Source organism: Mustelus asterias, chromosome 12, assembly GCF_964213995.1.
Source record: "Mustelus asterias chromosome 12, sMusAst1.hap1.1, whole genome shotgun sequence".
Taxonomy (NCBI): domain Eukaryota; kingdom Metazoa; phylum Chordata; class Chondrichthyes; order Carcharhiniformes; family Triakidae; genus Mustelus; species Mustelus asterias.
Genome location: NC_135812.1, coordinates 65777760 through 65792781, shown reverse-complemented (window position 1 = coordinate 65792781; position 15022 = coordinate 65777760). Strand labels below are relative to the sequence as shown.

The 15022-nt window shown below is 46.6% G+C and overlaps 1 protein-coding gene across 3 annotated transcripts in view; it reads right to left on the bottom strand.

The window, feature by feature from the left end:
• LOC144501539 (putative uncharacterized protein MYH16) overlaps positions 1-15022 on the bottom strand; it is a 273480-nt gene that overhangs the window by 133678 nt on the left and 124780 nt on the right. For all 3 annotated transcript variants that reach the window (XM_078225360.1, XM_078225362.1, XM_078225361.1), the window contains one exon: positions 4349-4494. In XM_078225360.1, coding sequence (XP_078081486.1) covers positions 4349-4494 — 146 coding nt within the window. The remainder of the gene's footprint in view (positions 1-4348; positions 4495-15022) is intronic.

Sequence of the window (15022 nt, the reverse complement as noted above, 5' to 3'; positions counted from 1 at the left end):
TCTGCACCCTCTCGAGAGCAAGAACATCCTTCCTCAGATAAGGAAACATGGCTACAGTCCATTCTTTTTACTAGTTCTCCTTGCCTCTGACCCAGTCAGCAACGCTGTCCTCCAAAAAAAAACCCTCAAGTGCCCGGTTCAATGATTTGGCCCTCACATGTTTCTGCTCGTTCTGGAGAATCTTTATCAGTGATTTCTCTTCTCAGCTCTGCGCCATCATCTCAAAAGTTTTGAGGATACATTTTTGACACGTTCAACTTTCACATTTATCTGCTGCCCCTTGCCTCTCCACCTTGGTGACACCATACATCAAGGTGAGGATATCATGCCACAAAACGCTGATGACATCCAATCTCTCCATTAACTCTCTCAACTCCCTGTCAGGCTGTGTGTCCAACACTCAATTTTGGATGGTTAACTAGAGTTAAGTTTCTCTATTAAACACTAGGAAGTCATTGGACTGGATTTAATGGAGGTGACGGGGATCTTGCAGCTGCAGAGCCGGCAGGAGCCCCACATTGCCACTTCTGGGAAAGGTCGGCCAAATCTATGCCACTCAGGCACTTAACTTGACAGCAGGCCTTCCCCCAGATTAAGGACCCTGGAGGTGGAAGACTCATCTGCTGAGAGATGTGGCCAATCAAGAGGCAAAACCACCAGAGAGGCAGTGGCTGCTAGCGGTACTACACCCACCCGAGGACAAGAACTGTCACTGGGGAGTGCCTGGCTGGCAGGTGGGCGGTTTTAAGAGATTTTACTCCTCTCCCTAGCCACTACACCAATCTGTCTGTAGTCTCAGAGTTCTACTCAACCCCAGGCTGAGCTTCTGAACTCACTTTCCATTGGTAAGGCCGCTTACCTTGACAGAAATTGCAGAGGCAATTAGTGATAATCTCCCAGTCTTCCTTAGACACAGGGGCAGTGCAAGAGGACTGGAGGATGCTGGAGGCAGATTCGATTGATCGAATTGGATCATGAAGAATATGCAAGGTTACAGAGATAAAGCAGGGGAATGGGACTAGGTAGAATGCTCTTTCACACAGGCCCTCTCTTGTCCTATCCCAGTAACCATACTCATTTACAATGGCCAATCCACCTAACCTGCACATTTGGACGTTGGGAGGAAACCGGAGCACCCGGAGGAAACCCATGCAGACACCGGCAGAACATGCAAACTCCACACAGACAGTCACCCAAGGCCAGAGTCAAACACGGGTCCCTGGTGCTGTAAGGAAAAGAGCTAACCACTGTGGCACCATGCTGCCTCTCCAGTGAGAAATGCACCAGGTGGGCTTTTGTGTCGGTCATGACCAACGTGGACCTGGAGTGCTGGACCCTGAGGGTCCAGGGGAGCACCACACCCCTCAGCAAAGACGGATGCCCCCTCACCACTCAATTAGTGGGTCAACCCGCACACCATGCAGGCATGAGGGTGACCTGACTGACCCCACATCAGACACCCTCCGTCTCAGATTCCCAATATGCAAGAGAGGAGGTGAAACCAATTATTCCCTTTGGAACAATGGGGGTGTTTGAGCTGCATTAATTGAATCCCTACAGTGCAGAAAGAGGCCATTCGGCCCATCGAGCCTGCACCGACCACAATCCCACCTGACCCTACCCCTGTAACCCCACTATTTATCCTGCTAATCCCACTGACACTAGGGGGCAATTTAGCATCGCCAATCAGCCTAACCTGCACATCTTTGAAGTGTGGGAGGAAACTGGAGCACCTGGAGGAAACTCACGCAGACATGGGGAGAACGTGCAGACTCCACACAGTCACCCGAGGAGGCACCCCTCTTTGCTGAGGGGTGTGATGCTCCCCTGGACCCTCAGGGTCCAGCGCTCCAGGTCCACATTAGTCATGACCGACACATTCAAGTAAGAAGGGAAAGGTAAATAAACACAGCTGACTGGAGCCCGAGTAGAAATCCATTCAGCTGTCAATCAAAGCCTATTTCAAAGCACTGCACTATGAAATTGAAAGATATCAAAGGTTTTTAATGGAATAGAGGGGGTTTCAAAGGTGTCAGCTTACTGGGAATGCTCAAAGACATCAAATAAAAGCAGAAATATTGATATGTCGGAAGACTTGTAGCACAGTAAGTAGTGTCCCAAATCACGTATGAATAGCAGGCCATAAGAGGAGAGGTTTCAGCCATGTTATGGAAAGAAATTGGAGCCTCCACCATCACTATCCAGAGCTCCAAGATTACAACATGCATGTAAAATTACATGTTGCCATTGCAACACAGACTCCTTTGGGAGGGGGCAGTCAGTTTGCTCAGTTGACTAGATGGTCGATGTGGATCAGATTGGTGCTAACAGCACAGGGGTCGAACCCATTCCGGCTGCGGTGGATTCCGAACCCTCCTTACCCTACCTGTGGAAGAAGTCTTGGCACTGTAGGTTGGATCTGCCTTCATGGCAGAGAACTGTGGGCGGCACAGTGGCAAGCACTGCTGCCTCACAGCACCAGGGACCCAGGTTCGATTCCCATCTTGGGTGACTGTCTGTGTGGAGTTTGCACAGTCTCCCTGTGTTTGCGTGGGTTTCCTCCCAGAACTCTGGTTCCCTCCCACAGTCCAAAGATGTGTAGGTTAGGTGGATTGGCCGTACTAAATTGCCCTTTAGTGTCAGGGGGACTAGCTAGGTTAAATGCATGCGGTTGTGTGGATAGAGCCTGGGTGGGATTGTGGTCGGTGCAGACTCGATGGGCCGAGTGGTCTCCTTCTGCACTGTTGGATTCTATGATTGTGGGAGTATACGCTGAAGTGTTGAGGTGTCCCATTGCAGTTTGAGCCTCTTATCTGCTTTGAGTTTCAGGATTAAACACCAAGAGGATGATTCTTTGAGGGATGAATGTACTGAAAGACTCTCGGGGGATTAGCATAGTGCTTGCAAAAACTTGTTGAACTCCTCCTTGCATTCATATACGCCCATATCTTGGGTTTTTTTCTATCAGTTACATGACAAGTTTCTTCAGGAAAAACATTGCAATGCTGTGAAACCCATGACCATGGGACCACCCAGAGCTGTGTACAATCAGTTCCAGGCAATTACTCAGCTTTCAAAGGAACAAAATCATTCAAATATAATGGCCAAACAAAAACCCAAGGGTCTGAAATGAACAGCAATTCTGGCTGCGACTTAATCTGCACTGAACTTAAACAAGATAGCTTTCAAACAGGGGGAATTTCCAGAATTGCAAATTACATTAGAAATAAATGAAATCCATTTACCAGACAGCTCCTGACCAGGAACTTTCATGGATATGCTTTAAGATTGATAGTCCTCATTTACATTGTTTTATTTAGTGAATAAGGATAGGTGGGTGAGCAGCCATACACAATTTAAAAGGCAAGAATAATGTCACAACATCCAGTTGCATTTTATAAATTTGCACTTCCAATGGCAGCCCCATTCACCACTTTAAGCATCCACTCCCTTCACCACGGTGGCACAATGGTTAGCACTGCTGCCTCACAGCGCCAGGGGCCTGGGTTCAATTCTGGCCTCGGGTGACTGTGCGGAGTTTGCACATTCTCCCTGTGTCTGCATGGGTTTCCTCCGGGTGCTCCAGTTTCCTCCCATACTCCAAAGATGTGCAGGTTCGGTTGATTGGCCATGGTAAACTACCCTTAATGTCAGGGGGATGAACACACGGGGTTATGGGGATGGGGCCTGGTGGGACTGTTGTCAGTGTAGTCTCGATGGGCCAACTGGCCTCCTTCTGCACTGTCGGGATTCTATGATTCTACCACCACTGCGCTGTGGCTGAAGTATTCCTCAGCAACCCATCAAAGTTTTTTCAACACTGCCTTTCAACCCTGACATCTGACTCTCTATTTTAAATTTGAGAAACTTAAGAGACAGACCGACGCTTAGTGCATTACTTCACCAAGGTCCAAAAGAGATGAAATAAAATTGCAGAACATTCTATCGAAAGCTTGGAGTGTAAGGAACTGAGAATTGGATGTCTGGCATAAAGAGGCAATGATGAGTTTGAGTTCAAGTTTATTATTTTTAAAAGGTAAATTTATTTATTAGTGTCACAAGTAGCCTTGCATTAACACTGCAATGAAGTGACTGTGTATATCTAGTTGCCACACTCCAGTACCTGTGTGGGTACATGGAGGGAGAATTTGACATGGCCAATCCACCTAACATGCACATCTTTGGACTACCTGATTGCTCTAGTGGGTAGCAAAGTTCAACAGAATGGAGCCGCAGAGTTTGACCGATGCACTATTCGATTTGGCAGAGCTTGTAAACTAATCTAATTCACAGCCCGCATACATTAATTCAGGAGCTATTTAAATTCAGAAGCAAAGTAAGCACTCACTTCTTGATGACTTCTTCCAGGTCAACCTTCAGTTTCTCCATTTCGTTCAGGCTATCAATGGTCATCTTGAGGTCTCCTTCAAGCTTCCGCTTTCCCCTTTCCAGCTCGGTCCGCAGTTGCTTCTCCTGCTCAAAGTTGTACTCAAACTGTTGAGGAAACCACAGATTGAGAATCAGTTTTATCTTCAGTTTCCGATCATCATGTATGTCAACCCTAAAGAGGACAGAATCAGAATATTGATTCAGTGAAGTACACTGTTCATCTCTCACGGAGCTTTCTGAGGAATGTGCAGCTTTTTGGGGGGATTGCAGTTATTTTGCACTTTATTGAGGAGGGAAAGATGAACAGTCTGGAATGAAATATGTTATCTAATTTTGTCTGCAGAAAGCGCTGCCAAGGTCATTGTAGCAAGGGAAGGTGGTGATGGCCTAGTGGTATTATCACTGGACTATTAATCCAGAAACTCAGCTAATGCTCTAGGGACCAGGGTTCAAATCCTGCCATGGCAGATGGTGGAATTTGAATTAATTTTTAAAAAAATCTGGAATTAAGAATCTGCCGATGACCTTGAAACATTGAAGATTGTCAGAAAAAGCCATCTGGTTCACTGATATCCTTTAGGGAAGGAAATCTGTTGTCCTTACCTGGTCTGGCCTACATGTGACTCCAGAGCCACAGCAGCTGTCCTCAGGCAACTAGGGATGGGCAATAAATGCTGGCCAGCCAGCAACCCCCCATGTCCCATGAATGAATAAAAAAAAGCTAGGATCAGAGAGAGGAGATCGCCCTAGCCTCTATCTCAACAATGTAACTTATCCATAGGAACAGAGGATACCCTCACCTACACAGGGAAATCTCCTCATTTCTCACAACAGCCTTTGAGGTATTTCTGTGTAAAATGGTCATTCTGGTGTCAAATCGTGTGCAATCACAGGTAATGTTGTTAGTGGTCAGCTGGTCACAAGGATATCTAGCTGTGCCATATTCAAGCTCAGTCAAAGTACAACCTTTGCAGCTGCCAGATTGCGGAGTTTAAATCCACCAGTCCAGGCTCCATTTGATTTGAGCCTTAGAGGAGAGAGAGGGGTCAGTGCTCAAACCAACTGTACCAGCTAGTCAGCCAAGGAGCCCTCATTCAAAGAATTGATGGCAAATAACTGGTACGCCACAACATAAGGTTTTCTTCCCTAATACTTTGCTCCAACATGTCCTTGGTTCATGCTTTGGTGCGGTCTCACCAATGGTAATAGCCATGGCAACAGGGGCTGGAATTCTCCAGTCTCATACGCCCTGCTACCGCTGCCAGCGAGAACGGAGAATTTGGCGCTCAGCCAAATCTCCATTCACTTCAGTGGGACTGGAGAATCCTAGCCGCGGGCGAGATTGGAGAATCCCAGCCATGGTGCTCATCCTTCAAGTGTGTGCTCAATTAATAAGCACACGGATGCTTTGTGGCGAGTTGGAACAGCAAGGGGGTCAGAGACCAGACTAATTTTGTCCTCAGCCAATATCTATTGGTCATTAAAGAACAATCTGGACTAATCAATGGATCTGGACAGATCAATGCTAGATCTCCCTGGAGTGTGAATTTACCCCCGAGTCATCAGGAAGTTTCTTTTTTTTATTCTTCCAAAGACTATTTCCTCGGGTGGATGGAGCTATTACAAAGGGGCATAACTATAGGGTTCGTGGTGGGAGATATAGGAAGGATATCAGAGGTAGGTTCTTTACGCAGAGAGTGGTTGGGGTGTGGAATGGACTGCCTGCAGTGGTAGTGGAGTCAGACACTTTAGGAACATTTAAGCGGTTATTGGATAGGCACATGGAGCACACCAGGATGATAGGGAGTGGGATAGCTTGATCTTGGTTTCAGATAAAGCTCGGCACAACATCGTGGGCCAAAGGGCCTGTTCTGTGCTGTACTGTTCTATGGGATGTGGGCATCACTGGCAAGGCCAGCTTTTGTTGCCCATCCCTAATTGCCCGAGGGCAGTTGAGAGTCAACCACATTGCTGTGGCTCTGGAGTCACATGTGGACCAGACCAGGTAAGGACAGCAGATTTCCTTCCCTAAAGAACATTAGTGACAGCAATCAACAATGGTTTCATGGTCATCAGCAGATTATTAATTCCAGACTTTTTTTTGTTGAATTCAAATTCCATCATCTGCCGCGGTGGGATTTGAACCCGGGTCCCCAGAAGATTAGCTGAGTTTCTGGATTAATAGTCTAGCGACAATATCACTAGGCCATCGCCTCCCCAATTGCAGCCTTGAGTAACCTTTGTCCAAGTAATTGAGAACTACACATTATATATTGTTTCTTTTGGACAATAACATTGGACAGTTTAAATCCGTCATGCCTAAGGTATAAATGTGAAGGGTTAAAAGGTATGAGGAAGACCTTTCAGTAGATGTTTTCTGTGTAAAGTAATTACTGCTGACTGAAGCAGTCAAAACCAGGACCTATTTGATCTTTGCACTTAAAACACGAAGGTCAGCTGATCTGACAGAAACACGAGAATGTGCCAGGTATGGCTGGATGTTGTCTGCCAACACTTAGCCCAACATAAATGACAATAATCAATAATGGCATCAGTAGCCAGTTAATAATACTGCGCTGTTACTAGTTTAGTCATTGAAAAAGGTGTGGAAAATACTCCAGCGATGACACTGTAACCACCTCCCACATTTTAATGCTTTCCTTACATGCCTCAACAAAGTTACATTAAGGTAACAAGGGATGGTTCCCTAAGCAAGGGCAATCGCAGGAGTGCTGGCTGTGAAAGCTCAGACCCTCAGTTCATTCACACTAATGGACAGTGTGTCAGGAATGGCAGGCTGCTCCTCACAGGGAGTGTCTGAACAAGTAATCCCTCCTCAGAACTCACCATACCTATCGTGTGACATTTTATTGTTAACACTGTTTGCTTCCAGTAAAAGCTATTTTTCCCCCATCTAAAACCCAATGAATGAGCCCAGTCACATTGCCTCACCAATAATTGAGGTTGTGATTTTCTGGCCAACTCGCGCCTGGTGGAGAATGTGTTAGAGCAGAGCAGGACTGGAGAATCGCGGGGGAGTGGTTCAGTGCATTCTGCACCAGTGCCAAGCCTCGTCAGCATTTTCCCAGACGTAATCTGGCTCCTGCCCAATAAAGTGGGAACCGGATCAGCATATTTAAATATGCGGAGTCCGTCTGAGGCTAGATCTTCCCTGTTCCCAGGACTTTCCAACCCTCGGGGGCAGTGGAAGCCTGATGAGAATCACTACTGGTCTCCACAAATGGAGACCATGCATGATGGCCACATCTAGGGGGGGAGGAGGTTGGTTCGGAGGCCATTGAAGCCCCCCAAGTGGTTGGGGTCATGGCTGGGCATTGCCCATCTAGCAATGCCAACTGGCATCCAGGGGAGCATGAAGTTGGGGGGGGTGGGAAATGGGGGTATGAAGGGGAACCTTTCAATGAGGGAAGGGAGAGGTCCATGGAGGGGGGGGGGGTCCTCAATTTCTATTATAGATCATTGCACCCTTAGAAAATGGTGCCCAATTTCTGTGAAGCCAGGCTTACCAATGTGTTTAGGCTCAGCCCCTCTCCGAACCAATACAAACCTCACCACTCTCCCAGAAATTGACTCAGGGCCCAATTTTACTAACAATTTGTGCCCGTTTTCGGGCGCGAAATCACGGTAAAGTCGGGTGTGAGGCCTTTATCCCGATCTGCACCCGCGTCTGCGTAGATCGCCACTTTACCGAGACCCGCGAATGGTGGGGATCCGTTCCGCGCCCAAATCGGGTGCAACGATGATTTAAATGCATTTGCATGCATTTAAATTGAATTAATGAACTGTCCGCCCAACTTTATCAGCATTTCCCTCTTTACTACCGCGTTTGCCGATCCGGAGCCGCGCTGTTAGGGACCTGCTAAATAAAAGTCTGAGTCGGGTGCTCCAGCCTCTGAAGAGCACGTTCAGTGTTTCCAACGGCTCTCTGACTCAGATCAGTGGTAGGGGGGGAGGAGGGAGGCGGGTCAGATCATTCTCTGGTTGGACGGGGGAGGAGGGGAGTGAGGCCAGATTGTTGTCTGGTTGGGGGGGGGCGGGGGGAGAGGAGGCGGGTCAGATGTATCTCTGCGGGGGGGGGATCGTTGTCTGGTGGTGGGGTGGCGGGGCGGGGGGGGGGGGAAGGCCGATTGTTGTCTGGTGGTGGGGTGGGGGGGGGGGGGGGGGAGGGCTGATCATTGTCTGGTGGTGGGGGGGGAGGGCTGATGGTTGTCTGGTGGTGGGGAGGGGGAGACGGATCAGATGTTCCTCTGGAGGGGAGGGGGAGTGAGGCCAGACCATTCTCTAGTGGGGGGGAAAGAGAGAGGCCAGATCGTCATCTGGGGAGGGGGGGGGGCGGGGGGGGGAAGTGTGGCTGGATCATTGTCTTGGAGGGAGAGGGGGAGGAGGGAGTGAGGCCAGATTGTTGTCTGGCCTCACTCCCTCACACACACATCACTGTCCCCCTTATCCACCACCCCCTGCTACCCAGACCGATCGCCACCCCTGCCACCCTCCCCCCCCACTGATCACCCGCAGAGTGGCAGCGGACCCCCCTGCATCCCCCGCACCCCCACCAGAGATCCGTCTGTGCCCCCCCCCCCCGCCCCGAGATACACCCTTGCTCCCGCTTGTCACTCCCGGGCCACTTTCTCCGCTTTCTGCGGCTCGGGAGCGATCCAACACTTTTTCCAATTTTTATCTTACTGCGCATGCGCAGTTCAGAGCTCCAGTCGTTTCGGCCGTGCTAAGCCCCACCCACAGCGCAAATCGGACTGGAGCGCTTGAAAGTGGATTTCTCAGTCGGATCTGTATAACGCCCAGATTCAGCACTTAGAATGAAAATGGTAAAATCGGGCCCTCAGTGTGGGGAAAGTGTTACGTGCTGGGCATGCCAGTGTGAAATACACCAGTTTTTTCACCCAAAATGACACTTGGGGGGTAATCTTTCCAGTCCTGTCCACCCTAGGAATTATAGTGGGAGGGTCAGAAAATTTGGCGGACCATTTAAAGGTCCATTGACCTCGGGCAGGAATTTCCAGTCTTGGGGCAGGTGTGACCGGAAGATTCCGCTCTTAGTCATTTTTTTTTAGGACAGTTCCGTCCCAAGTCTCTAAAGCTCAATTTGGGTTCCACCAAAGTCATTCAGCTGTACCTCGTTATAGTCTTAGTGTCATCATGGACACAAAAGCTGAATTTCAGAGATGTGGTGGGAGGACGCAAGGTGGCATTTCACCCAATGTGACATCAAATGATCCTCTGAAAAGGGAATAGTCGGGGAAATTCTCTCATGATCAGACTCAGGCCTAGCACAAAGAGTGATAGTTGTGGTTGTTGCTAGTCAGTCACCTCAGCTCCATAACATTTCTGCAGAAGGTCCTCATCGTAGGTCCTACTTCCCTCCATTATAAGTTAAGTAGTGGGGCCCTTTGCTGATGGTTGCACAGTGTTCAGCTTCATTGGCAATGCCTTGATTGTGAAGCAGGCTGGCTTGTGTGCAGCAAGACCTGAACAACATTCAAGCTTGGACAGTTAAGTAACCTCCTAAGTGCCAACAAGTCTAACCACTTCTTCTTGACATTCAGTGACATTGCTTCATCCCTCAACATCAACAACCTGGGGGTCACCAAGGACCAGAACTAAATCATAAATATTGTGGCTACCAGAGTACGTCAGAGGCCGGGGATTCAGTATTTATTATGTGATGATACTTCTCTGCAGGGTTTTTATCAAGCAGGTCTGGCATTTTGTTTTGAGGTCGTGCTGTCTGTAACTGGTATCTTTTATTGTTGCTGAAGCAGGATAATTAAAATCAATATTTATTTTTAATCTGGACTAATGCAGTGTCCTGGGGGATTGTATGACCCTTTTGAATTGCTGGATGCAAATGATTGACAGGTCAGGTGATGCCCGAGGGCCACTTTTTGCCCCTCAGCAAAGTCCAAGGCTTTAGTTTCATTTTGGTTTAAAAGCTGTTTGGACTGCAGACAGAAAGCAGTATCTCTCTCTCTGGAGTTGAAAAATCTGCTGACTGTGAGTTGTTGTTCGAAGCTAGTGGAAGAAGGCTCTCACTCTCCAGATGTGTGCTGATAGTTCCAGGACTGGGAGGCCTCAGAGTTGTATTCCTACATTTCAAAGGACGAATTCACAGCGGTTGTTAAAAGCTGCAAAATTCAGCATCACGTGAGCATACTTGCTTTGCGTGCCAAATCTAGGAAGGGGTGTATGTTTGTGAGTGTTGTTTGACTTGGAATATTATAGTTAGCTGTTAAGGTTTATACAATATCATTGTTGCTTTTTTATAATTGGTAAAAGTTATATTAACTTTTCTCATTATATGTTAACTGTGTTCTTAAATAAACTTTGATGATAAAAGCTTCCTAGTGGGTCACTTGAATCATACCTGCAGTGAAACACGTTATGCTCACCAGTGCCAAATTCAAAGGTAAAAACTTCGGGTCTAGGCTGACTTCTTAAAACACCCTGGAATTTCTGGCCTGCATCATAACAAGTGTCTCTCCTCCTCAAATACTCACCTACAAAACCCTAGTCAGGAATGTTATCAAGTATGCTCTGCTTAGCTACATGGTTACAGCTGCAACAATATTCAGGATGTCTGACAGCATTCAAAACAAGGCAGTCTGTTTGATCAGCATTCCACCCACCAGCTTAAACATCAGTCCCTCCATCACCAGTGTACCATGGCTGCAGTGTGTACTATTACAAGGATTAACTACAACAAGCCTTCAACGTCTCCTCAGTTGCGTCTTTACAATCTGTCATCTCTACTACCGACAAGGGCAAAAGGAAGAGCTGTTTGGGAACATGATCACCTCTGAGATTCCCTCCCAGGCACACACCACCCTCCACAAACATATATCATGTTCCATCAGTGTTTCTGAGTCAAACACTAGTTGACAGCAGAATAAGTGTGCCTTCTTTACTGAAAGTCAAGAAGGTGACCGATCACCACCTTAGGAACATAGGGTTTAGGAGCAGGAGTAGGCCATTCATCCTTTGGAGCCTTCTCTACCATTCAATACAAGCATGTTTCATCTGGTTGTGGTCTCAACTCCACTTTCCTGTCAGTCCCCTCCTCATCTCCGTCTTAAATGGTAGACTTCTATGATTTCTATGAATTTAGGGGTTTTAAAAAAAAGGGCGGCATGGACAAGTTGGGCCGAAGGGCCTGTTTCCATGCTGTAAACCTCTATGACTCTATGACTTCTCATTCTTAAAACTGTGTCCTCTAGTTCCCGACTCTCCCACAAGAGGAAGGATTCTCCCAGTAACTACCCTAACAAGTCCTCTCAGGAGATGTTCCAATAAGATCACCTCTCATTCTTCTAAACTCCAATGGGTAGAGGCCCAACCTGCTCAACATTTCTTCATTGGATAAACCCCTCATCCTAGGAGGGAGTAGAGTGCATTGCCTCTAACGCAATTATAACTTTTTTTCAAGTGGGATTAAAACTGTGCACAGTATTCCAGATGTGGTTTCATCAAGGACAGCTAGCCAGTCTTGCCAGCGACATCCACGTCTTGAAGAATAAGATGGTCCAGAACTGTGATACACTCAATCACACAATGATAGATGGTGGCGTAGTGGTATTGTCACTGGACTAGTAATTCAGAGACCCAGGGTCATGCTCTGGGGATCTGGGTTCGAATCCCACCACAACAGATGGTGAAATTTGAATTCAGTAAAAATCTGGAATGAAAAGTCTAATGATAACTAGTGTCGATTGTCATAAAAAACCCATCTGCCCTTTAGGGAAGGAAATCTGCCGTCCTTATCTGGTCTGGCCTACATGTGACCCGACCCAGAGCAATGTGGTTGACTTTTAAATTCCCTCAAGAATGACTAAGCAAGCTCAGTTCAAGGCCAACTAGAGATGGGTAATAAATGCTGGCCAGGCCAATGAAGCCCAGATCCCATAAATGAAACTGTTAATCAGTCTCGTGTGATCTTAGTCCAAGGGTTTGACAACATGATATTAATTTATTCAGAATTCTAATGGAAGCACTCACCGTTAAAATTGGTAGATGTTAAATTATGCACAAAGTAATTACATCAGAACATACAAAGAGTTCGACTGCTAACCTCACAAATGTTGATTGGAAAGTTTTGATTTTTTTTGTCCTTTAAATAGACAGAAATTTATCAGCTATTACTCTATGGTTTCTTGACAAGCACTCCCTGGGTGCTGTTCTTCTTATCCAGTTTGGTGAATCAGCCCTTCACTGTCGCCTAAACGCAGTTTTAAAGGTTTAAAAGGTTAAAGGTCCTTTTTAATATTGTACAGCATAGCCATTGCCATTCTTAATTCCATCAATAGTCAACTGCGACGCCACAGACATTCCAAGCAGGAGAATATATTGTGTCTTTTGTTTTTAATGTATATGAATATAAAGTCATGAGAAATCAGAGTAGGATTGAACCTGCTCCACCATTTGACATCATGACTGATCTGATTGTGGCCTTAACTCCACTTTCCTGCCTCTCTCCCATAATCTTTAAGTGCCCTGCCAATAAAATAAATCCGCCTAACGAAGGGTGGGATTTTCCAGCCCCTCCCACTGGCAGGATCCTCCGGCTCTGCCGTGCCATCCTAAGTCCCGAATATAGTTAAAGTTTATTTATTAATGTCACAAGTAGGCTTACATTAACACTGCAATGAAGTCACTGTGAAAATCCCCTAATCGCCACACTCCGACGCCTGTTCAGGTACACTGAGGGACAATTTAGCATGGCCAATGCACCTAACCAGCACGTCTTTCGGGCTGTGGGAGGAAATGCATGTAGACACGGGGAGAATGTGCAGACTCTGCACGGACAGTGGCCCAAGCTGGGAATCGAACCCGGGTATATGCAATGACCCAGCCTCCAATGCTCTCTGCGGAAGAGAATTTCAAAGACTGACGACCCCCAGAGAGAAGAAATTTCTCCTTCAAGGGAAGATCCTTCATTTTCAAACTGGGTAACAGTTTTTATTTTCTTGTTTACTTGTAATTAATATAATGGTCAGAAGAACGCAAAGGCGATCAGAGAAATGAACTGGACACTTGACTTATCAAAGCTCACCGTTCCCAGCAATATAACCCTCCTAATCTGGAACATAACCTCATTCTGAATGTCCCATCGGTATCTGCTTTCTGTCCCCCATTTGCCAGATTGTTTCAAACAATTGAATCCTGGTCCTAAAGCTGCTTTCAATCCATTTGAAACTAATTCAAGTTTTTGGTACTCTGGCCCTGAATCCCGAGCTTAATTTGAAACACTCTGCTTTACCTGATTTATATACGATTTAAGGTTCTGTAAACTCCCATGACCCTCTCTTGACCTCCCCCCTCCCCCATTTCTGGCTTAACCATTTCATACACAAGATCCACCCTCGTTTCTTTTCTTCCCTCTCCAAAGTTGACACAGTGGAACATCACTTTCTGTGCTCCAAGTTATCAACATCGTTGCTTAGAAACAAGAAATGCCAGAAGAGCAGGGTATCCAGACGGAGGAGTGCAGCTTCTCCGACAGGCTGTCTTCACACGGTGGCCTCAATTTCCTAACCAACCATGCCGGCATCAACCTGCTTGGCGTTAGAATAACCGATCGGTGAAGTTTTCCCAATTTTTACGTGAGCTGACGAAATATTTGACGAGGGACCGCGTGTGACTCCAATGCACAATGGAAGGTGGTGGGTAACCGAGAATCTAGGGCAAAGGGCATTGGCAACAGCTGGCAGCAATCACAGGAGGAAAGGTCAAGAGGAGCTGCAGGATTAGTGTGAGGAGGGCACTCATCAGCTATTCAGGGGAAGAGGAGAAACCTTGAGGAAACAAGTTCTCCTTCCAATCTACTTTCCTATAAAGCTTTTGAATCACTGAATAAAAGATTTAGAAAAGAGACTGGTGTAAGCTTTTACTTTATGAAAGTATCAAGGGCAATTAAATGCACTGACAAATGTCAATTAGGTTACATTTTGTTCAAACTTAAATGCGGGTTTAGGCCAACAGAGAGGTTTAAAGTTACTAATTGCCTACCTTCTTCCTTTATGCCTCTTCCAGTATCTCTGTACAGTATCATCTCTATTTGAAGTTTATTTATTAGTGTCACAAGTCAGCTTACATTAACACTGCAATGAAGTTACTGTGAAAATCCCCTAGTCGCCACACTCCGGCACCTGTTCGCGTACACCGAGGGAGAATTTAGCATGGCCAATGCACCCAACTAGTACGTCTTTCGGACTGTGAGAGGAAACCCATGCAGACACGGAGAGAACGTGCAGACTCCACACAGACAGTGACCTAGCCGGCAGTCGAATCCAGATCCCTGATGCTGTGAGGCAGCAGTGCTAACCACTGTGCCACTGCCATTTAATGGTAAGCATACAAAGTACCTTGCATTCATGGTTAAATTAAATTCAGGTATAGAAAGCCAAGGGTGCAGTTAAACTATTTGAGGATCGGGTATCAGTGGTGCAGGTGAATTTTAGCAGGGTTTTGGACAAGCTCTTGCCCCACCAAACAAAGCTATTTCATAAGGTCGATTTTTCAAATAGGAATTTCATAACAAGATTCAAATGGAAACATTATGACCTCCATTAATCTAACAAAGTTAATGAAAAGAAAAAGCAGC